The 21781-nt window shown below is 45.3% G+C and overlaps 3 protein-coding genes across 9 annotated transcripts in view; 2 read left to right on the top strand and 1 right to left on the bottom strand.

Annotated features, from left to right (window-relative positions):
• Nucleotides 1-57: 57 nt before the first annotated feature.
• On the top strand, nucleotides 58-5816 carry TARDBP (TAR DNA binding protein). 4 transcript variants are annotated; one of them, XR_011730358.1, is made up of 7 exons: nucleotides 253-406; nucleotides 830-1082; nucleotides 1802-1965; nucleotides 2509-2649; nucleotides 3311-3481; nucleotides 3847-4434; nucleotides 4967-5816. XR_011730358.1 is itself a non-coding variant. In XM_071766939.1 (6 exons), exons 2-6 carry the CDS (start codon nucleotides 845-847, stop codon nucleotides 4375-4377), a joined length of 1245 nt encoding a protein of 414 aa, XP_071623040.1. In that variant the 5' UTR covers nucleotides 58-172; nucleotides 830-844; the 3' UTR covers nucleotides 4378-5816. The 4 variants fall into 4 exon arrangements, 3 of the variants coding, with proteins under 3 accessions (XP_071623040.1, XP_071623038.1, XP_071623039.1); XM_071766939.1 differs by lacking the exon at nucleotides 253-406 and adding an exon at nucleotides 58-172 and having other exon boundaries at nucleotides 3847-5816; XM_071766937.1 differs by having other exon boundaries at nucleotides 3847-5816.
• MRPS16 (mitochondrial ribosomal protein S16) overlaps nucleotides 1133-21781 on the top strand; it is a 57735-nt gene continuing 37086 nt past the window's right edge. The window contains exon 1 of the mRNA XM_071766940.1: nucleotides 1133-1144. The gene's annotated coding sequence lies outside the window, so the exon portion shown is untranslated. The remainder of the gene's footprint in view (nucleotides 1145-21781) is intronic.
• On the bottom strand, nucleotides 11216-19603 carry MASP2 (MBL associated serine protease 2). Of its 4 annotated transcripts, none has more exons than XR_011730370.1 (6): nucleotides 19086-19603; nucleotides 18610-18829; nucleotides 17137-17314; nucleotides 16821-16952; nucleotides 14387-14620; nucleotides 11216-11244 (listed from the first exon to the last, which is right to left on the bottom strand). XR_011730370.1 is itself a non-coding variant. In XM_071766987.1 (6 exons), the coding sequence occupies exons 1-5, from the start codon at nucleotides 19160-19162 to the stop codon at nucleotides 16518-16520; spliced, it is 648 nt and encodes a 215-aa protein (XP_071623088.1). In that variant the 5' UTR covers nucleotides 19163-19598; the 3' UTR covers nucleotides 16199-16407; nucleotides 16476-16517. The 4 variants fall into 4 exon arrangements, 3 of the variants coding, with proteins under 3 accessions (XP_071623086.1, XP_071623088.1, XP_071623089.1); XM_071766987.1 differs by lacking the exons at nucleotides 11216-11244; nucleotides 14387-14620 and adding exons at nucleotides 16199-16407; nucleotides 16476-16558 and having other exon boundaries at nucleotides 19086-19598; XM_071766985.1 differs by lacking the exon at nucleotides 11216-11244 and having other exon boundaries at nucleotides 14085-14620.

Genomic DNA, 21781 nt, shown 5'->3' on the forward strand with positions numbered 1-21781 from the left:
GAACCGGAGCCTCCGCCCCCTCCCAGCAGCCCCAGCGCTCGCAGCCCGCCTGGCGCAGGCGCGGTCAGGGCCGCACCACCGGGACCGCCGCTGCGGGGGAGCGGGACCGGGAGCGGTTCGTTCGCCAGTTGCCGCCGCCGTTCCTATCCCGGGAGCACATCTCGGGGCTCGGGTGGGCACGGCAGACGCGTTCCAGGAGGGCGATCGGTGCCCACAGCGCTCCCAGGTGCCGGACGCGCTCCGCTGCGGCCCCTCCCCGCCGCGGGGAATGGTTCGTCCCGCGGCCCGGCCCGGCCTCTGAGCGGGGCCGCGGCCGCCATTTTGTGCGGCGCCGGCGGAGGGCAGCGGCGGGTGCGGGGCGCAGGCGGTGAGGGGCTCCCGGAGACGCCGCTCCCTTCCCTGGCCGGTGAGCGGGGCGCGGCGGGAGCGCTCGGGGCTCGCTCGGAGCGGGGCCGGGACCAGCGGCTGCCGCAGGGGCTGCGGCGCGCCCGGAGGTCGCAGTCGTGGGCGGGCCCAGGCAGGCGGTGGGGCCGAGGGGGCTCTTCCCCCCCAGCCCGTCACCCGGCCCGGCCCCGCTGGGGGATGCCCTGGGAAATTCCTCCGTGCTCGGGCACTGCTGTCGGTCCCTCCGCAGGCCCGGGGCGGGGGTTGTCGGTCCCCGTGTCTGTCGGTACGGCAGGGCCCGAGGCTTGAACGTCTGCGAATGCCGGGTGCTGGTGCGCCCGGTATGTGGTAAACACCGGTGGGCTCAGGGCTGGAAAGGTGAAAACCAAACGGAGAGACACAAGGTGATCGCTTACGCCCCTTCTCCCCCTCTCCTGTACTTCAGTAACTTCCAGCGAAGATGTCGGAGTATATCCGGGTGACGGAGGACGAGAACGATGAGCCCATCGAGATCCCCTCGGAGGATGACGGCACCGTGCTGCTCTCCACCGTCACCGCACAGTTCCCTGGGGCCTGCGGGCTGCGCTACCGGAACCCGGTGTCCCAGTGCATGCGGGGGGTCCGGCTGGTGGAGGGCATCCTGCATGCACCCGAGTCCGGCTGGGGAAACCTGGTCTATGTTGTGAACTACCCCAAAGGTTTGGCTTCCTTCCTTCGGCCTCTTTTTGCACACTTCTTTTTCACTCGAGAGCTCCGTGGGGCTCACTGCCAGCTTCACCTGCTACAGCGTTGCTGCTGAACCCCTTGACAGAAGTTCAGGGATTTTATTTACTGTTTGACCCCCCTGAGTTTCCAGATGTTTAGTAAGATTTTTAACTCCTTACCCATACAAGCACATTAATGACAAAGTCGTGCATTGTCCTGGGGAATGTTTGCAGCCCTTTGAAGACTCGGGTAAGGGGATCTCTGTGTACTCACAGATGGTTCTCCTCAAACCATGGTTTGGTTAGAGATACAGTTTATTAAAATAAATGATCAGGAATTAGGAAAAGAGGATCCTGACCACCTACCCCACCCCTCCAAGGAAAAGGGAAGTAAATTGCTAATGAAATACTGTAGTTGAAAATTCCTGTCTTCTTAAATGTTGCTGGGTAATCCCATAATAAACTAACACAGAACTGAGTCAAATTCCATTTTGGAGGAGGACTTAAATGTAGACTTTTTTTCTGTTCTCCTTATACTTGTAGGCAGTTAGGCAGGATATGTGTTACAATAATAAGCTCCCAGCAGCTGGCATTTGTCATTTATAGTCTGTTTTTCCTCATCATAGGCTATGGTTTTACACCGTGTGGTTCATAATCAGTGGAAGCAATTCTCAGAGCTGGGGATTATATCTAATGTACTTCTTTACATTCAGATAATAAGAGAAAAATGGATGAAACAGATGCATCATCAGCTGTGAAAGTGAAACGAGCAGTACAGAAGACTTCGGATTTAATAGTTCTGGGTCTTCCCTGGAAAACCACTGAACAAGACTTAAAGGAATATTTCAGTACGTTTGGAGAAGTTCTGATGGTGCAGGTAAAACCCTTTGGCAGCTCAAGTTAAGAAGGGACATGAAGTAGAAATGAGTCAATGAAAGCAAACAGGGAAGATCTGAAGCTGCATCTCTTGTGAAGTTGCATTTTGTCCCATGAGCTTTGTAGCAGCAAGTTGTGTGGGTACAGAGGGCCAGGAATATTTGGGAATGGTGATTCATGCAGATCACCTTAATGATGACCACCATATTTTTCATGGTTTTATCCTCCCAGGAGGGGGATTTTCCCTGATCCTGATACACTTGGCTTGTTCTGTTCCTTGCCTGCCTCCTGTGTGCAGCTACCTGTGTTTGCCCCTTTGGTGGGCACGTTGCTCATGCTCCTGTCTGGCTGTGCCATCCCAGTGTGACAAAATATTTATATCCCAGTTTGGGTTACACTTGGGCTCAGGGCAGGCCAGTAATTTTAATTTTTGGCGTCACGGGCCCCTGCTTTGACTCTTTAATATTAAGGTAGTTTGTGTGAAAAGTAGGCAGATACAATGAGAGAAAACAACTTTAAAAAATCTGCTTTGTTTCTGCCTTAGGTTAAGAAGGATATTAAAACTGGCCACTCAAAAGGCTTTGGTTTTGTCCGGTTTACGGACTATGAAACTCAGGTGAAAGTGATGTCTCAGAGGCACATGATAGATGGAAGATGGTGTGACTGTAAACTTCCCAATTCTAAGGTACTTTTATATTTATTGCTACTTTTATTTTCACCAGACACCCTTTAGCAACTCCGTTAGGTGAGCAAATGAACAGATTAATATCCCACTCTTTCTTGAGGCTTTGCAGGCTGGGATTGGAGGGGACAAGTGAGAGCAAGGAAGGAAAAGAGGGAGGAGGTGGGTGGGCAGGAAGTGAACCAGAAGTGTTGGGAAAATAGGTAGTGATGTGGGGGAAATTAAGTACAGGTGGAAATCTGAAAGTCATGTGTTTCAGTGTCCAGCAGTGCCTGCCTAACTTGTTGAAAGCAGACAGAATAACTAACCTGGGGAAGATCAGAAGGAGTCTGAATTTCAAACTGAACCTGAAGTTTGTCTTTTCATTTGCTGCATATATGCAGTCACTACAAACCCCCAAACACTTTCTTCTGCAGGGACCTTGTCAGTGCTCCTGTGTTTTGTTCCTGTCTTCATTTTCTTGTGGCTCTTCTGTATCTATACCTTTGTCCAGATGTTTTCTCTGAAGGAATTACTATTTTTAAGTCTTTAACTTACAGTCTCAACCATTCTTCATCCTCAGTTTTTAGGCTGGATTGAAAGAGGCTGTGATCATGTTGTAATTTAGTCCTCAAGGATAGTTCTGAGGTTTGGTGGTTTTTTTTTCTTCTTCAATTCTCTCCAGCAAAGTCCTGACGAACCTTTGCGTAGCAGAAAAGTGTTTGTTGGGAGGTGCACTGAGGACATGACAGCAGATGAACTCCAGCAGTTCTTTGCCCAGTATGGAGAAGTGGTAGATGTCTTCATTCCTAAACCCTTCCGAGCTTTTGCGTTTGTTACCTTTGCAGATGATCAGGTATGTCTGAAAATACTTTAACTTCAAATCTAGTCAGTTTGCATTTCAGTAGCTTCATAAAGCACTGGGTTTTGGAACTGCACATGGAATGCTTGCTTGTTCACTGTCTTGAGAATTACAGTGGTATCAGCTTGATGGAATCCTCTAAGGTCACACTTCTCAGATGCTGTGGTACTGATGGGTTTTCATACTGCAGTTAGCACAGCAGTGAATGCAAAGATAAAACAAACTGCATTAAGTGTATGCATATGCTTCCTTTGCAGGTTAAATATCTGCTCAGAATCTGTGGGATTTTTTTGTCTTGTACTACTAACTTTATATAATAAAGTCTAACATACACTTAATCAATCCCTTATTTCTTATAGGTTGCCCAATCTCTTTGTGGAGAGGACTTGATCATTAAAGGAATCAGCGTACATATATCCAATGCTGAACCTAAGCACAATAGCAATAGGCAGTTAGAGAGAGGTGGGAGATTTGGTGGTAATCCGGGAGGCTTTGGGAACCAGGGGGGGTTTGGTAACAGCAGAGGAGGTGGGGGAGGACTGGGCAACAACCAGGGCAGTAACATGGGTGGGGGGATGAACTTTGGAGCCTTCAGCATCAACCCTGCCATGATGGCAGCAGCACAGGCAGCTCTGCAGAGCAGCTGGGGCATGATGGGCATGCTGGCAAGTCAGCAGAACCAGTCGGGGCCCTCAGGAAACAACCAGCCTCAAGGCAACATGCAGAGGGAGCAGAACCAGGGCTTTAGCTCAGGAAATAACTCGTATGGGGGCTCCAACTCGGGGGCAGCCATAGGCTGGGGCTCAGCCTCCAACGCGGGCTCCAGCAGTGGGTTTAACGGAGGCTTTGGTTCAAGCATGGATTCCAAATCATCAGGCTGGGGAATGTAGAAGCAGTGGGCTCTGATACTGACTCTATGGTGGGAAATCAAATTTTTCTAACTGGTGGTAAGTATACTGTAAATTACATATATACTAAAGTTTTCCAAATCGGTTTGTTCGGTGTGCGGTATATTCAGCAGTATTTTTGACATTTTTCTTTTTTTAAAAAAAAGAAAAAAAAAAATAAGAAAAAGAAAGGTAAAAGGAATTTTATAAGTTTTGTTACATATCTTGTTGGATTACTGAATGTTTGGAAGTGGACTGCTGTTTGCCCGATAGGTAAACTAACACTACAATCAATAGGAAAGTTTTCTCCTGTAGTACTTTACCCCTCGTTTCCTGGCTACCTGAATTCTTTGCATGTTCAAAATGGAAACCATTGATCAGAAACAGCATTCTCTCCCTCTTGTTTTTGATTTGGTCCCACCATAAGACTCTCCAAGTGCCCCAGTTGGAGACCACGGTGTCGTTTTTCGTTTTGTTTGTGGTTCTGTTCTGTTTTTTGGTTTTCTTTTCCGTTCCGTTTGTTTTTTTTTTTTTAACACTGTCTCCCCTCCATACTAAAGTACAATATGAAGGCTTCATTTAATCTCCGCAGTTCATCTCATTTCAAATGTGTATGGAAGAAGCACTTCATTGAAAGCAGTGCTGTAAATATTCTGCCTTAGGAATACTTCTGTCTACATGCTTTCTCATCCAAGAATACTTCATCACACCGCACATGCTGCGTCTTAGACGGTGGGTGTTCCATTTTTATCCGCTACTCTTTATTTCATGGAGTCGTTTCAACGCTGTGAACGCAAGGCTGTGAGATGGAACCAGAAGGCTGTTTGAACTTTATGAAACCTTGTGTGGGATTGATGGTGGTGCCGAGGCATGAGAGGGCTTGGTATGTGCGAGATAAAAGAGGAGAGAGCGCATGCAGAGACCTGGTGGTGCATTCTGGGGTTTTATTTTCCTTGGCGAGATGTCTCTCGATCCTGTGGCTTTGGTGAGAGAGTGTGCAGAGAGCAATGATAGCAAATAAAGTACGAGTGTTTCTTGCATTCAAAGGACACCCATATGTGGAAGACTTTAAGTGGGTTTTATACCTAGTTAATGGATTAGTTGAATGTGTTATGTGAAATGGAATATTTGTATTTTTTTTCCCTTATGTCAACTGCTGTGAATGCTGTATGGTGTGTGGTTTTTTTTTTTTTTTTTTTCTGTTAATGACCTGTAAGTGTGGTACTGTGAATTGAAGCTGATGGGGTTTGCGAGGAGAACATTGAGCTTGTGGTGTGCTTTGGAGCAGAGATCACTGGCGAGCTCAGTGTGCCTCTTCAGGGTGGAAGTTCCACTGTCTGTAAGATATCCATAAGAATGCTGTTTGCTGCAGTTTCGTGTTTGGATGCTTTTTATAAGATTTGTCACTGTAGGAAATTCTTAAATAAAACTGATTTAAGTAATATGTGTCTTTGTTTTGCAGCCCTGAATGCAAAGAATTCATAGCAGTTAATTAATTTTTCCCTTTTAAGATGAACTTCTGTAAAGCTTTTTTGCAGCCCCTGGTTTGTTTCAGATAAGCATGCTCTAAAAGTTGACGAGGCAAACGGAGCCACCGCTCAGCACCTCTCGATACCCAACTTTATTCCACTGTATTTTTGCACTGGTCAGTGATATTTATAGATCTAAAATCCAGTTCCCACATGTTTGGGTGCCTGCACCTAGAATGGTAAGCAGTTCCCTCCAGATTGCATCTCTACCAAGGAAGGTTACTTGTTCTTTTAGGAGTTCCTCATCAGAAGTGGGTTGGGGGAGACAGACGCTGTCAAGGTGTTTCTGACGTCCCCAGCATCTCCCCTGGGGATGGATGCTTGAACTCCATTTTAGACCAGTCCACTCCTGTGAGTTAGGGTTCTGCAACATTTAAGCCCAGAGGAAAGGTAGACACTCGTGATTAGAGAGTCCCAGGGAAGACTTCCCAGCTGAATAAAGCATTAGTAAATGTACACAGACTCTGATGGAAGTCTTAATCTGAAAAGCTGAGTTATTACAGGTGCAGAAGCATCAGCTAAGAGGCAGGGTTCTGAACAGAGAGCAGGATGCTTCAGCAGAAACTGGTGGGAGATTATATCCACTGGTGGGAAGAGCTTGAGGGATTGTTTAGTCTACTTTGGCTTGAAACCCACTGAAGCTCAACCTATTTTTTCTACACCATTTCTATGCTGTAGCTCTCAGTGTCCTGAACAAGGATACTTACACAATTCTTAACCTGTTTACTTACTAAGTTAATACCTCAATTACTACATATTATACTGAGGCTTGTGACTAGAAGAACATCTAAATAGTGGCAAAACTGCACTACTGGTAGTTCTCCACTCAGTATTAATTAAATCAGCTGGGTCTCAATGTACATCTTGAAGGGTTTAAAGCAGGGTTCTAAGCACTCAAGCTGAGAAATAATCCCACACTGTTGTTGTTGATATCCCACTGCAAAAAATTGCTTAGATATTTTTTTTTCTGCACCTAAATCAGAATAATCTCCAAACTCTGTACCATCTGTGAATTTTGCATTTTAGCACTTGCACTAGTGCCAGCCACTTCTGCTGAGTAACACTTAAAAATGGTATTCTTGGACCTCCAAAGAGTAACTGTGACCCCCCTGCAAGGATCAGCATGGTAAGTTTTTGTAATGAGCATGGTTTTAATTTTGTTTAAATTGTCCAGGTCTAGGTTTTACAAGGCTGGTTGGCAGCACTGAGTAGTCTTTGCTAGTAATTTTAGACTTCTTTCATCCTCAAACAAAATCCCTGAAAATTGTCCAAGTTTTAGTACTATTTTTCTAAATGCTTTGCATACTCTAGTGTTTATAAGTGTTAAGTAAATAAACTACTATCGAAAACATCCTGAAGTGTTTGGAGTCTTGATTTTTTATTTTTTTTTTAAAGATACTTCATTTTTCAGTTATATCCTAGAAAGTGAAATACTGGTAACTTTATATTTAAAGAAGAGAAAGTTCAGGTAATTGCAAGGGTATATTGTAGTCTAAAGTTTTTTATAACATTGCTTCTAGTAAGTTCTGAGAATCTTGGTAGCTGAACACACTGAAGTTATAAATCAAGGTTGAAAGGTTTTTTTTTTTTCATAGAATGCTTGGGAAAGGCACTTTCTGCAGCTGACAGCAGGAACTTCAAGGTGAGGGCTGTCCCTGCCCTGTACAGCAGGTACCTCCCTGTCTACAGCAAGGTGTAAGTGCATTGTAACTACAGGGAGTATTCTGCTACCAGCACACACTAGGGAGTGGTGTAAGGTACCCAGTGCTCTGCTTTGCATGTGTGTTCCTTCAAAAGCTGCAACAAGAATTCACAGTGATATTTAAAGAAAAAAAACTACTTTTTATTAAGAGTAGTGGCAGCTTTGTAAATCTAAAGGACTTCTTTGCTGGGACAGAAAACAAAACCACTGTAGACTAAAGGACTAAAGTTTTGCTTTTTTTTTTTTTTTTTTAACAGAACCCTCAGACCTGTAACACTAAACATTAAGGATTTAGTGGGTTTTTTTCCAAGTATTTCAGTACTCCATTAATGTATTCTAAGCACCAGCTGGTAGGAACTACAAACAGAACATTCTTGTAAGAATGATTTAAAATAATGTTTTCAGTCCCAGGGCTCTGATTGCACGTGGGCTGTTCTGAGCACCACGGGTCCTGCACTGCCCTCCCAGGGGATCCCCTCACCAGAAGGGGGGTTCCATTTTAAGTGATTTATTTCTGCACACACCTGGACACTTTTCTGGGCTCCTGGCCACCACCTCAGTGTGCTGCAGCAGACCAGAGGAGCTCCTGCTCTCAGCTCTTCCCCATCCTGATACATCCACCCCATCATTTGCTTTCCTTTGAAATCTATTTTTTCTGGTGAACAAACAGGTGTGATATTGGTGTGAGACTTGATACTTCAGCCTAAGCAGTGCTGTATCATTGTCAGAGTTGACAAGATCATTTTTATAACCTGTATGAATACAGATTTTTTTTTTTTCCTGCCTGGGCTTCTTCACAGCAAAATGGGCATTTGTTCAAAATTCCCAATTTAATCCTCAAAGCTGAGGGGTTTCTTTGATCAGCTGCACCCTGAGCAGCTGTTAGATCCCAGTTGTCCCCTAGAAGTGAACCAGGGGTTCCTGATCCTGCTCCACCATCACTTGCCAGGGAAATTCTCCAGGCTTGGATCCATGTGCACACTCCCAGTTCCTCTGCTTTCTGCAAAGCAATGAGGGCAGATATAACTAAAAAGCATTTTAAGATCTGAACACTGAATTATGATGCTTGTAAGGATTAAATTAAGTTAATGATTCAAAATGTAATCCCTAGATTGTTTTGGAATAGTAGAATTGCTTGCAAATGAATATTTGATTTAGAGCACAATTTTCATTAGTATCATACACATCCTCTGGAAAAGTTCTGTAATCAAGAGAGACAGTTTTCCTTAGGAGCTGGGGCATGTAAAAGTCTGTTTGTTCTGCATGTAAATTAAAGTAATGGGAATGTATGGATATCCTAAGCTAATAAATAAGGGAACAATTATGCTTTTGCACTGTAAAATGTTTCTCCCAAAACTCATCTTCCATCTTGAGTAATTTTACAGAGTAACTGTTTAACACTTGAAGCATTTAAATAAATTTTTTTTTAAAATTAAAAAAAAAAAACTCAGCACAACCCTGTACTCTGCAATAAGGGTATTCAGTGGCTTTTTCACCTCACCTGCAACGTGGTTCAGTTTCCATGTTAGAAACAATGCCAAGCAATTTAAAAGCAACAACAATTTAGTTCCTTAGGAAACTATTTTCCAAAAGAACTGAAATAAACTGAAGGTTCAGCTTTCTGCTCTCTCCGAGAGGAACTGAATTGAGTTTCTGGCATTAATCTGCAATAGTAGCAGCACCAGGGAGCCTCAGGCAAGACCAAGACATTAAAATAGCAAACAATTTCCCAGATAAAGATAAGGTCAATATTGATAAGTGCAGGGAGTGCCAGTCCCACTGGCTGCTGGCTGTTAACCCTTCAGTTTTTCCAGCATCATTGCATATATTTATTTACCTGCAGCTCAGAGAGAAAACAAAAATAGCAGATGAACAGAACAGCTGAGCATCTTTTTAGAACACCACAGAAGTGAGCCAGCAGGCAGTGTTAGACATCCTCATTTAGGTTTTCTTTGAGCCTACTGCAGACTCATGAGCAGGTGATTGCATCACTTACCCCCCTCTGGTTATTTGCTGCTTAGAGATTTTTAAGAATAACAGAAATTGAGACTCCCTCCAATTTACAAGTACAAAATGCACTTCCAATGAGAAATGGGACAGTTACCAAGCAGCAGAAAATGTTTCTCAGCCTGCAATTCCATCATTGTGTTTACAAACCAAAATGTTTTCAATATAAGTATTTTCCCAGAAGTGTTCAAATTTGCAAATAACAGGACTGCATTCCTGATGTGCTTTGCCACTGGCTCCTTCCAAGAAGCATCCTTTTCTCATTCTACAAAACACAACATTTAAATTCTCCAAGAAGCATGAATAGACCTAAAAGATGAAACTAATTCCACATCTAACAGGGGTAGCTGCAGGAAAACATTAGTTACACATTTATTTGCTCATTCACAAGGGAAAAACAATAACTAGATTTTTATTTGCCTAAAATGTCTTTACTAAATGTACTGCTTTGCTGCACTACTTTCAGGGTGAGAAAAGGTAAAGCAGTCTTACACCTTTATATATATTTATCATATATTTTTATCATATATATTTAAATGTGGGTGCTAATAAAGGCCATAGCAACTGTGAACTTGGCTTTTTTGGTGTAATGTTCCACCACTTTCACCTGCCTCCTCACCACCAATGGTGCTCAGTGCACTTCCAGGACAACAGGGAATTTTTATTTTATTTTTCTTTCCATCCAGAGTCACTTTTCCTACTGTTTGTGTTGAACAGGAGCCCTCACACCCATTCAGCTTTTCTGGGTTTCCACATAATCAGTGAACAATGTGTGCAGCTCCCACATCAGACAGACTGGAACAGAACTGCTGAGGTTTTCCCCTGCCTTCCCAAAGCAGCATCACCTAACTGTGATTTTTACACTTTGCTGTAGATTATCTTCTTAAACTGCCTGCTGGGAAGCAGAATGTTGTTCAGAACTGAGTCTGAAACTCAGCATTCAACAGGGATAACCAAGTTTTCAGCTTCCCCGGAGAGACGTAGTAACAAATGGAAGAACACTGAAAATTCTCACTACACTGATCTTGTGAAATCTTTTGTAAAAATCATTCTATTCTTCTCTGCCAACATAATTACAAGCAAATCTCTAAGCAGCAGTTGTCCAAAGCATCAGCACTGCTGTACTTACCCACAGGCAGACACAGCAGCATCTCTGGGGAGGACAGCAAAGAAAGGACAATTGCTGACACACCTCAGAAACACAGCGTGTGAGCAAGGGGCACTCTTAAAAAGAGAAAAAGCACCTACGTGTTTAATCCCTGAGAAATTCAACCCGAGAGGGCCGGCAGTGCCATGGTTCTGCTCCTTCAAGTGGCACACCCCGATGTCACAAGGGACGAGGCTGAGGTCCCCAGAATGCAGGCGCTTGCACTGGTGCGCGGTGGCCATGGGGTGGAGCTTCAGGACTGGGACGTGGCAAATCTGCAGAGGGTCAGAAAAGAGAATATTCCCCTTAAAAGCGAAATCCTTACTTTCTGCTGCCCTCCTTTCCCTGCCCTTTCTCTTCCCTGTTTCGCTCACACGGACACAGAACAGAAGGGAAAACTGTGACATCCCAGGATGGTCCAAGGTGACCTGCAGAGGACCAGTCCCCAGAGGACCAAACTCCTGAGAAGTTGGGAAAATGGTTCCCTAAAATAAAATCATAGACCTGAGTTGGACTGTAAGAAAGACCCACTGGGATTGTGGAGTTCTAAAACTTTACAGAGTAAACTATCAAGTAGCTGCAATTTTTAATTACTACTGAAAATTAAGTGTGAAACCACTTTCAGGCCTTTCTAGAATGGAGTTCTGGCAATAATTTGGAATTGACAACCAAATAGAGGTCTCCTACTTCCCTGCTGCCATTTATTTCATCTTCCACCCAGTGTGTGCTCCTGAGGCAGCAGTTAGGAAGCTAATATTCCCAACATTCCCAACACCAACATGTGCCTACATTTTTTGCAGGAAAAATCATTTCAGGGAACATGCCAAATTGTTTTTTGGGGTGTGTTAACCTGAAAAGAAGGAGAAAAGGCAAAGGAACTGTCTCTGCTCCTTCCCCCATGGAAGAACAAAGTGATTTTGAACTTGAGTGGTCATTTCTTGCCAAGTTCAAAAAAACCAGGCAGGTGGTTAGAGAGATGGCTGCTCCCCCTGGCAACCCCTGTGCCTTTTCTCCAAATACCCTGAAATGCTATGGAATTCCTGGGAAATTATCACCAGCTCCACTTCACAGATGAGCAAAGTGAACAGAAAGGATTTAAGTGACTGCCCTGGCACCACTGCTGGTGATAAGGGTTGTGATGAAATCTCTGGCTGGAGGTGACAGATAAAGGCTGGAAGCTCAACAGGAACATTCCGAGGTGTTAAATTTGCAGCTTGTCTGCTGCCCCGGAGTGTGGAGAGAGGCAGGATCAGCTCCTCAATTCCAGAAGCCTCTGAATGCAGCTCTTTTTGATGCCTTTCCTGCCAGACATTTAGGCTGTAATTGTATCCTCTGAGCAGAACCAGCTGTGCCTCTTGCCAGCACAACTGGAACCACAAATGCTCCCTGCTGAAGAGAAGCAAGAAGGAACAACCACAAGTGCCCCGAGGATCTCTGCTTGTTGACAGCATCTGATCCCTGGGAAGTGGGGCTTTGATCAGCTGGGAACAAAGGCTTTATGATGTGCTGCAAAAGCTGGATGAGCAATCCTTTAATTGATGAGGAATTCTGGACTGGCTGATAACACCCGGGTATTTTTGCACCACTGTGTCTGACGCTGAATTAATTTGAAGAGGGAAATTGTTTGACTTTGAATTGGATCCTGAAAGACACCAAGCTAAACCTTCACCAAGAAAAATGCCATTATCCAGGCAGTAATTACAGATTACCACCAAACCAGACCATACTTTAAGGTTACTTCCATTTTAATGGAAGGGAATCGAGTTGTAAATGAGAAAATGAAGATTATTGCTCCTCAGCTAATTAGCCAAGATCCTAAGCTCCTTTTCCTTCAGAAAATGAACCTTGCAAACACTCTGTCCCTACACAACAGCCCCACTTGCTGCTACAGGAGTATTTGGATACAAGTGTGGAAAGCACACTTGTACAAGTAAACACAAGGAACAAGTAAAAGGATATTTTGGGTTTGTTTGTGTGGCTTTTAGCACAACTACAATACCACAACCCATGTAAAGATGCACCTGGGTACCAAGCACTTTATGAGCCATAAATTCTGAAAAATCTTTCCCTGTCCATCTTCCCAGAAAGTCATGAGCAGCTGTTTCTATTTGACAGAAATCTATCCATCAGCACAGACTGAGCATCCATATCCCCTCTACTCTGAATCCATTCCGAGGTTTTCAAACACAGCTGAGAAATGCACAGAGTAAAACACATAATAAACACCTAGAAATGCCTATTCTGTTAAAACTGAGCACTCTTAATTTTTAAATCCTGGTTGAAATGCCTCTCCTGGTCCAAAGAAGCAGAGAAAGCTGGAATAATTCACCTGGAGGTTCTGGCTGCCTCTGAATCAAGCCTAAGAGCACACTGCTTTGCACCAGAAGCAAGGGATTCAATCTTTTCCTTTCATGCTACACTTGGAGAGGATCATCAGCCAGTGGGGTTTTTCTGTAATTGTTATTACCTCATTCTTCCCATCTAAATGCACTTTTCTGTAATTGTGCTTCAAACTACAGAAGCATTTGATGGCTATGTGAGAATAAAGCTCATTTTCCAGCACACTCTCCTGAGCTGCTGCAGGTGCTGCTTAAATACTGCCAGTGGTAGAGAGTTCACTGCCTCTCCCCAGGCTCCAAGGTCCCCCTAAAATGCTCCCTTCCACCTGCTGCCAGCCCAGGTTCAGAAATACCCCAAAACCTACTTGCTGTGCAGCTTTAGCAGTGTATTGCTCACAGCCATGTAAATACACAAAACTCTACTTCTCTTTAAAAACTGAATTTTCCTCATGCTGCTAATATCTGTCTCAGCTCTACAGCCCCTCCAGGAGTAGTTTGAAGGCAATTATGGGAAGAGATAGGAATGAAAATATGACATCCTTGGGTGTGAAAAAAAGACTCAGAGTGAAGTCTTACCCTAAGCATACGAGCCACAGGATAATGAGTACTGGGTTTACACCTCTTAGTTCCCTACTGAAATGATTAGGGAGTTAGAACCTCAAATCTTCTGCTAGTTCTGCATCACAATCATTTTCTACTAACTAGAAAACTATTTTTCCCCAGGCATGGGATCTGTTCTGTAAAGAAGGGAAACTCAGGCTGGTAAGGTGAAATCCTCTCTTACAAAAACCCCGGAGTTAGAAGGCAGCAAGATGTCATTTTCTATTTCCCATAATAAATATCTCCTCATCTTTCCTTCACAGTATGTTTAAAGGAATGTTATTAGACTAAAGGTCAGCATCAAAACGTGTAAGAGAACTGCTGGAGAAAGGAGCATGGAGTGGTAACACCCCCCATGCACACACCCATATTTATGGATGTAGAGACAGAAAACCACTGCATATAACCAACCAGCACAGCTCCTGAAGGCTGCTGAACTCCTCTAGTTGCAAAAGGGCACAGGGAAAAGCAACAAAATTAAAAGCCAAAACCCACAAATCTGATACATAAACAGGATTAAGAAATAGCATATAATTAAGTGTGCAACGTGCTCTCAAATGCAATTCAGGGCAAACTTTTATACAATAGTGCCACAAGGTCAGCTTCAGCTAAGCAGCAAACAGACACCAAGGATCTATTGCACAAGGATAAAGCTTCTGTCTGAGAGTACACCTGAAAAATCACTTACTGAACTGTGTCTTCCACTGAAGCAGAAGATGCTGGACAGGATAAAAGGCAGGAGATTGGGCTTGAGAGATCCTTAGCCCAGATCCATCCCAGCAATGCATGTTCCAGGTTTGCTCTGAGCTGGCCAGGTGGTGGCTGAGAGGCTCCTCAGGGCAGTGGTTGCTCTGTTGTGCTCAGGTAGCACAAACCAGCACCACACCTCTGCACAGAGCTGGGATCCCCACGTGCTGCTGCCCTACAAGTAAGGACAGTGCCCCATTAATACCCCACTCATTCAGAAAAGTGGCCCTCACCTTGTTTTGAAAGACTAAAGAAGGAGATCTGTTCTAATAGTTTTTTAGGCTTCATTATATCTGCTCCCTTTAAACTCAGTTTCTTAATTCTGAAGTGAGATTTTCATAATGCTGTTTGGAAAAATGTGAGTTATCACCAATAAACTCTCTGGACTTGTGCTCATGAGTAGGCAAAACTAGCTGACCCAACAGACAGAAGATGCTCTGCTACTTCAAGGGAATTTGCAGCTTGAAGATGAAAAGCCTTAGACTGGACTTTCCTTTTCTCCTAATATCTCCTGGATGTGGCTGCTGGGAGTTCCCTTTGTCAGGGCAGTATTTTTTCCTGTAAGTCTGCAAGCAAGAAAGTCATAAACTAACCAGCACAAAAAGGATCAAGTCATTTTTTAACATCTGCCAGCATAAATGCCATCCCTTGATTTCTCAGTCAGAGCTTTAGAGCTGTCCAGAGAGTGCTCAATTATGCTTGGGCCATATTTCTATTAGAATCACAGTGAGATTTTTGCCAGAGGCTTGAACTCTGATAAATGATCCCCCTCAAATCTTGCAAGTCCATTGTACAGTGGCTCATTATGGCTCCAGTGAAAGGTGGGGCATAAATTGTATCCCTGAGCCATGACAAAATTTCAGGCTGCTTTGATCACAGTTCACTGTGACCATGAAACAGCTTCTGTACAAGATTAAATGCAGCAGGACTAAGCCTTGGTAACTGCTTGCACAGCCACTCCAGCCCTGCCTCAGCTCTCTGCAGCATTTACCTTCTCTGACACTTCCTAAGCATCTCCCCAAGAAGTCAGGCAGTGATGTTCCCTCTCCTTTTGCAGATGGATGTTCAAAGCTGGTACCAAGTGACTTGGCCAAGGTAACACTGCAAATGCAGTGACCTGAAGTGACTCAAGTGTCTCATCTACAAGACCCTTCCCTGTGCACTTGGAAAAACCTCCCCCATTTATTTCAGGCACTAAAGGATGTGGATGGGGTTAGAGAAACTGAGCCTCATACCTTACAACTAAAAGCAACTCCTGCTACACTGCAGAAACAAGGAAATGCTGATGGACTAATGCTCCTTAATCTCTTCAGCTTTTTAAACAAGGCCTTGTTTTATCTCCAGGAGTTCACCTACAGCTGCTCAGCTTTGCCTTGTTAAACCCCTGCAATAATCAGGTTTCTCAGAGCTGGGGAGCTCCAGTCACTGACAGGCAGAGAGCAGAGCATTTCTCCAACATGTCTGAAGAAGATGGGCCCTGCCCAGAGAGGGTCTGAAAGGACAAGCAATGGATATTTCTGTGGGCAGCTGAGAGACCCTGTGAGGGGCTGAGACAGTGAACAATCAGTGGTGCTGAACTGCATCACCTCTTGTGCTGCATCCGTGGTGGGATATGAAATTCAAAAGTCTTCAGGTAGCCACGGTGGTCAGAGGCCTCTCACCACAGTTTCTCTTCTCTCCTGCCTTACCCACCTTCTTTTTTCCCTAGTGACACATGGGAAATGCAAGAAAATGAATGCCCCAGAGGCTGCTGTCAGCTTTCAACAAGGAACAGCCTCTTTATTGTCTGCAGGAGGCAGGTCTGAAGGGCAAGGAACCAAGACATACAAGGGATGGAGCAAGAGAAGCCTGCAGCCCTCGGGCAGACTGCAACAGGCAGGTCAGGAAGGAGGGCAAACCAGCTCTTCCCAGCACATCCATCTCCATCTCTGCCTAAGCCAGGAGAAGCTTAATTATCTCACGCTGGAAAATAATGGAGAAAAAAAGAGCCTGTCAATATCAGCCTGCTCAGACAAAGGGGCAGGTTTTACCCTCATCTCATGAAGGTGCTTCACAGATAGGTGGTGGGAAGCCTAAGAGAAGTTTCTTGCTTCTCCATTCAATTTACCTAAAACTGAACACAGGTGGATGCTGCCCAAGGAGACACCAGAACCAACTGCACCATTTTACTGCAACACAATTCTGCTGCCCACAACAGCAACAATTTTCTCACTCTGCAAAGCAGGGCCTCTGCTCACAGCCCTGACTAACCTCCCAGGCACATGGGGAATACTGCAAACCACAAATAACCACAGCTTTCATCCCAATGCTAGTGTCAGGACTGGGTTGTACTGGATGTTTTAAGGAAATTATCTCCTGATCTGGCAAGAGCTCACCTGTGCACATCCTCTTGTTTTCCTGCAGGGTGTAGCCAACCCGACAGCTGCAGTAGTACCCCCCCACGTAGTTGTGACAGTGATGATTGCAGAGGGGTTCACCACCAAGCAGCTCTTTGCACTCATCAACATCTAATGGGTGAAGCACAGGATTAGGCAATCAGCACCTTCCAGCAGCACTTCAGCTTGGGCTGAGCCACCCTGTGCTGGGGGAGGGTGGCTTGGTTGCCACCTTCTCCCACTGAACACCAGGAGCCAGAGGCACAGGGAAGCACCAAGCCCACCATGGCTGTGTCTACAAGGATTGGTCTCTTACCTTCAGCAGCATAAAAAGCCTCAAAGCCTGTGAAAGGTTTCTCGTTGGAGTAGTCAGACCGAAACACTACCACGAGGTTGTTGTTGGCAGAGCTGAAGGTCCTGTTGCCTGGAGCCTCCTCAGTGTCTGTGCTGTCCTTTCCACACAGTGTAGCCAAGGTCCTCCCACCAGAGCTCAGCTGCAAAACGGGCAGACAAATCTACCTGATGTGCCCAGAACTTTGCCCTTTCCAATCTGCTGCCATTGACTGGAAAGCCTGAGTTTCATGGTGGGAGACAGGAGGCTTGGATGCTCCCAAGAGGTGTCAGGGACAGGGAGAATTCCCCTGTTCTCTGTGACTTAATCCTATGTCTTTGTTTCCCTTTTTCCTTTCAGATGCTCACATAAAGCTGTGATGCCAGCCTGGGCTACCAGCACCATGCCTTGGTTATAATGATCTGGTTAACTTTGCATTCTAAGTGACAATCAGACCTTGATAAAGCCAGAGACAACCACAGTAAAAAGGTTTCATACACTGAGAAATTCAAGTAATAGTAAAAGGTCTCTTTAAACCAATGACTCACTTGCTCTATGATTCATTTATTACAGTTCCAGCCCTTTGTTTATCTTGTATTTTTAATACAACAGAAATGGTCTGCTCCAGGGGGTCCATGCATATGGCAGTGCTAGAAGTGTGCACTACAGATCCCTGGGGAATGAGCACTGGGTCCTGCCCAAAGGAAATTGGGTGGAGAACAACACGGATCTGGAGACTGGGAGCAACTTGTCACAGCAAATCACAGAAATGAGCTTTTCTTAAAGGCTGTTCCATTTGGCTCCATCAGACTCAAAAGCTCTGCTGACACAGTGGTTTTGCACACTCCCTGTGGACACAGCTCCCTCTTTATCAGGCCCATGCAAACACCAAAATGAGTGCAGAGGTAGCAAGGCTTCAGGGCCACCTAGCCTGGAGCATGTGCTGCCACATGGAGCCCAAACCTCTCAGGACACTGCTGACCCCCCAAACACTTCCCAAAGACAGGATCTTTGCTCCTTTCCCTGAGGTTGTTTCCCACGTTTGCCAGCAAACAGAGCCCAGCAGGTGCTGCAGGAGCAGGGTGAGACAGGCTGCCAGTATCTTGCTTAGATGATCACTTGCACTTTCCCAGTCCCCCCCTTACACTCTGTGTAAAGCACTGCTTGTTTAAAACACACTGTAAATTCAGCAAAATGAAGCTCAAATGTTATTTTGGGCAAAATTTCAAACCTTTTGCATCACATCAGAATTTTCTGAGCCCAAACAATTCAAGTTTCAGATGTTCCCACATCACAACCACTTCTGCTTCCCCTGGGCCTCAATAAACACATCATTTAGAAATCAGCTGAGCCTGAGCTTTACAATCAGAATCGAGTGCTTGTAGGAGTTACACTGCTCTGGTGCATGTGCAGGGTCACACAGAAACTGTTTTTCACACCCTAGCCTGCTAGACATACCTTCACATAATCATATTCACAGAGGTAGGACAGCTCCAGGTTGAAATGGGTGAAGTAGATGCGGACAGAATATCCCTTGGGCACAGTAATATTCCAGATTCTCTCCTTGTGATCTGGGTAGACATTTGGGAAGTTGGGAGATGTGATCCTCCCATACATTTTCTGCAGCACAATGCTGCTGCTGACTCCACTGTGAAGCACAGCCAGCAAGACAAACAGCCTGCATCAAAGGAACAGGGATTAATGCAGAGGGAGCAGCAGCTCCTACCCCACAAACCAGACACCCCAGCTCCCAGTCCCAACACCAAACCAGATGATCCCAAGAGCAGCTGAAACCTTTTTAGACCCAACACCCTTCTCACTCCTCCAAAGAGATTTGGAGGTAGCAGAGGAGTCAGGCTTTGTGACAGCTACACAAGATGAGGATGACAGTCTGAGGCCAGAGGAGCTGGGGAGGTCCCCGTGAGCCCACTCACCTCATTCTGGTGCTCTCCTGTCTGAGGCTGCTCTGCTCTGAGCCCTGGGGAAGGAATCTCTGCTGAGGTATTTGCATTTGGGGGCGGGTGTATTTATTGTGTGTGCTCTGCCGTGTTCCTCTGGCTGTTGAACTCTGCTGTTTATTTCCCTTCCACCCCCTTCAGCCTGCTGAGTTCTGGGAACAGCAATCACTAAAATCCAGGCTTGTGTGCAGCACATGAGGGCTCTGTCGGTGACAGGGAGAGGCAGAGATGGAGCAGATGGTTTAGGAATGCTGCAGGCTCTTGGAGGGAGCACCAGTATCACAGTGGGAGGAGGTAGAGAATGGCTCCAGACAGGGTCTGCATGGGGGAGTGAAGGGAGCTGGGCAGTGCTTTTTCCCTCTACAATTATTATTAATGCAAACAGCATGTTACTGGAAGCATGGGGGCTTCCCCTGTCAAACCAGGGAGGTGCTGACAACAAAATAATGGGACAGATTACAGGATTTCAGAACAGGGAGTCTGGTGAGATGTTGCTGTGTAATGGGACAGGAGCACTCAAGTGACACCACATTACAGCACACACAGGCATAAGTTCCAGAGATACCAAAATCTTCATGTTTTTAACTGCATATTTTAGTGTGCTGCAAGGACAGCAGTGCAGAGACAGGTGGATGGGTAAAGGAAAAATCCAGAAAGAAAAATCTGGAAAGAAGCTCAAAATTCTTTTAAATATTTGTGGCTCCACACAGGGATTTCACACCACAATAAGACCCCAAGGAATTCAACTAGGAGTGCTAAGACTATAGGACATAAATGTTTATTCATTCTACTGCTTGCAGGCTGCTTCTTTCCAAACCAGCATCCATCTTTCCTACAAAACTCCCATTCCAGTGTACCCAGAAATTTATAAAGGGTGAAAAGGCAGATTTGGTAACACTGCACTGAAATCCCACCTCTTCTTCCCTGACAAAAATGGAGAGAGAGCAGAAAAACTGCAGGGAACAGGCTACCTGCACTGCCCAGGCAGGAAATCCATCCTGAGATACCCTGTAATTAAGTGGACACCTTTTGCTACTCATTTTCAACAGCCACAAAACCATTACCCCAGGCAGTGAAGCTGGTGCTGGCAGGAGAGCAGGAGTCATTACATGCAGAAAACTAAAGCCAACAGACCATTTAGCAGACTGCAAACAGAAAACATGATTTAATAAAAATGAAGGAGAAACCAGGAGCAGTAATAATTAATTGTATAGCAGCAGTACCTCTGAGCATGGTTAACAGACAACAGCCCAGAGGGGACCAGGTTTTCTCACAGTCCACTAGCTGCTCAAATGATCTTATCAGCACATGCAAGATGTGGACTTTATACTGGATGAAAATGAGAGAAGAGAAAGAAAATTATGTGGAAAAAAAAAATCAATTGGTGCCTGAGTAGCTGCCTGGTTCCTACAGACATAAATGTTTTCAGATACATCCCACGTCAGGCTCAGTACTTTAGCAGGGGCAGAGTCCAATTCTGATCTTAGGTCTGAAAAGTTTCTGCCAGCCCCAGAATTTGATGAGGGCTCTGAAGCTGCTTGTTGCCACCTGAAGAAAGCTGACAATAAATTGTAATCCTGGAGACTGAGAAACTTCTGGAGGTGTGCATCCTGCCTTTCCTCTGGCACCCTCTGTGGAGAGCCAAGACTGCTGGGATTTTAGTCCTTGGCACCTGATGCAAACAGCACCAAAACCACTGTCCCTGTCTCTCTGGCCAGAAACCTTCCAGCTCCAAACTGGGCACTGCCCAGGTGCAGCAGCCCCTTGAGAGCACTTTGGTGGTTGACCTCAGGCCTCAGATGCTGCTCTGGTCCAGTTTCCCTTGGGCCTGCAGAGGACTAAGCCAGCTTGAAGGCTGAGTGGACTCCATCCATGTGGCTGTAGTTTCCAGCACTCTGATTTTCTAAGTTACTGATCCACTTCAGGAGGCTTGGGTGTTATCTGGAATGACAGCTGCCTCTTGAGAAGTCTGCCCTGCTCTCTTCTTCTGCCCCTGTTTCCCTTCCATGCTTGAGAGGTGAGGTAGCCAAAAAAAAACAAGACATCATTTTCAAGAGACCCACCAAGATGTGTGAAAGTCAAGGTTCAGAGAAAGGGCTGCCCCTTGAAAAATAATCTGGATGGAAGGAATACAGAATGACACAGAGAACTCTTGAATACTCTCACTCAGATGCTGTACAGTCTCTGAAAATGTGTTTTTACTACTCAGACACTGAGGTCAGTCAAGGAAAGGCTTCAGATCCCTCCTGTGGGAACAAGCAAGTGCAGACAGCTAAGCCAGACACATGAATAAATCAGCAAGAGCAGAGCTGCTCAGGCAGCACAGTGCCCCTCAGGCTGGTACCACTGTAATCCAGAGACCTGAGCTGCACTTTCCCTGCAAAACCTGACAGCAGCAGGAACCAACTGAACAGATGAGAAGGTTGGGAACCAGCTGTGCAGCCAGGGCCTTCATCAAAGTTGTGTGAGATCCAGGCTGAGTCCCAGGGCAGCTCTTCAGATTTCCCTCTGACCTTAAGTTCTGAAAGTGCAAAAATGTCACCTGAGGCAAATTCTGCCAAAGCTCTGATCCTACCAGAGCTTCAGCTGTGACAAACTCTCAGACCCTGTAACAATGAAATTAATACAGCCCCACAGCCACTTCATCAAAAAAAAGTCCCAGACAGCTCTAT

The sequence above is a fragment of the Heliangelus exortis genome, chromosome 23, assembly GCF_036169615.1.
Source record: "Heliangelus exortis chromosome 23, bHelExo1.hap1, whole genome shotgun sequence".
Lineage (NCBI taxonomy): Eukaryota > Metazoa > Chordata > Aves > Apodiformes > Trochilidae > Heliangelus > Heliangelus exortis.

Bases quoted from the DNA above. Each gene is read 5' to 3' on its own strand.
- TARDBP (XM_071766939.1), top strand. From the start codon at position 845: ATGTCGGAGTATATCCGGGTGACGGAGGACGAGAACGATGAGCCCATC. The intron at 1,083-1,801 runs GTTTGGCTTCCT...CTTTACATTCAG, and splicing joins TGTTGTGAACTACCCCAAAG to ATAATAAGAGAAAAATGGAT. The intron at 1,966-2,508 runs GTAAAACCCTTT...TTTCTGCCTTAG, and splicing joins GAGAAGTTCTGATGGTGCAG to GTTAAGAAGGATATTAAAAC.
- MASP2 (XM_071766985.1), bottom strand. From the start codon at position 19,162: ATGCAAATACCTCAGCAGAGATTCCTTCCCCAGGGCTCAGAGCAGAGC. The intron at 18,830-19,085 runs GTGAGTGGGCTC...CCTTTGATGCAG, and splicing joins CAGGAGAGCACCAGAATGAG to GCTGTTTGTCTTGCTGGCTG. The intron at 14,621-16,820 runs GTGAGCTCTTGC...CCTTACTTGTAG, and splicing joins AAACAAGAGGATGTGCACAG to GGCAGCAGCACGTGGGGATC.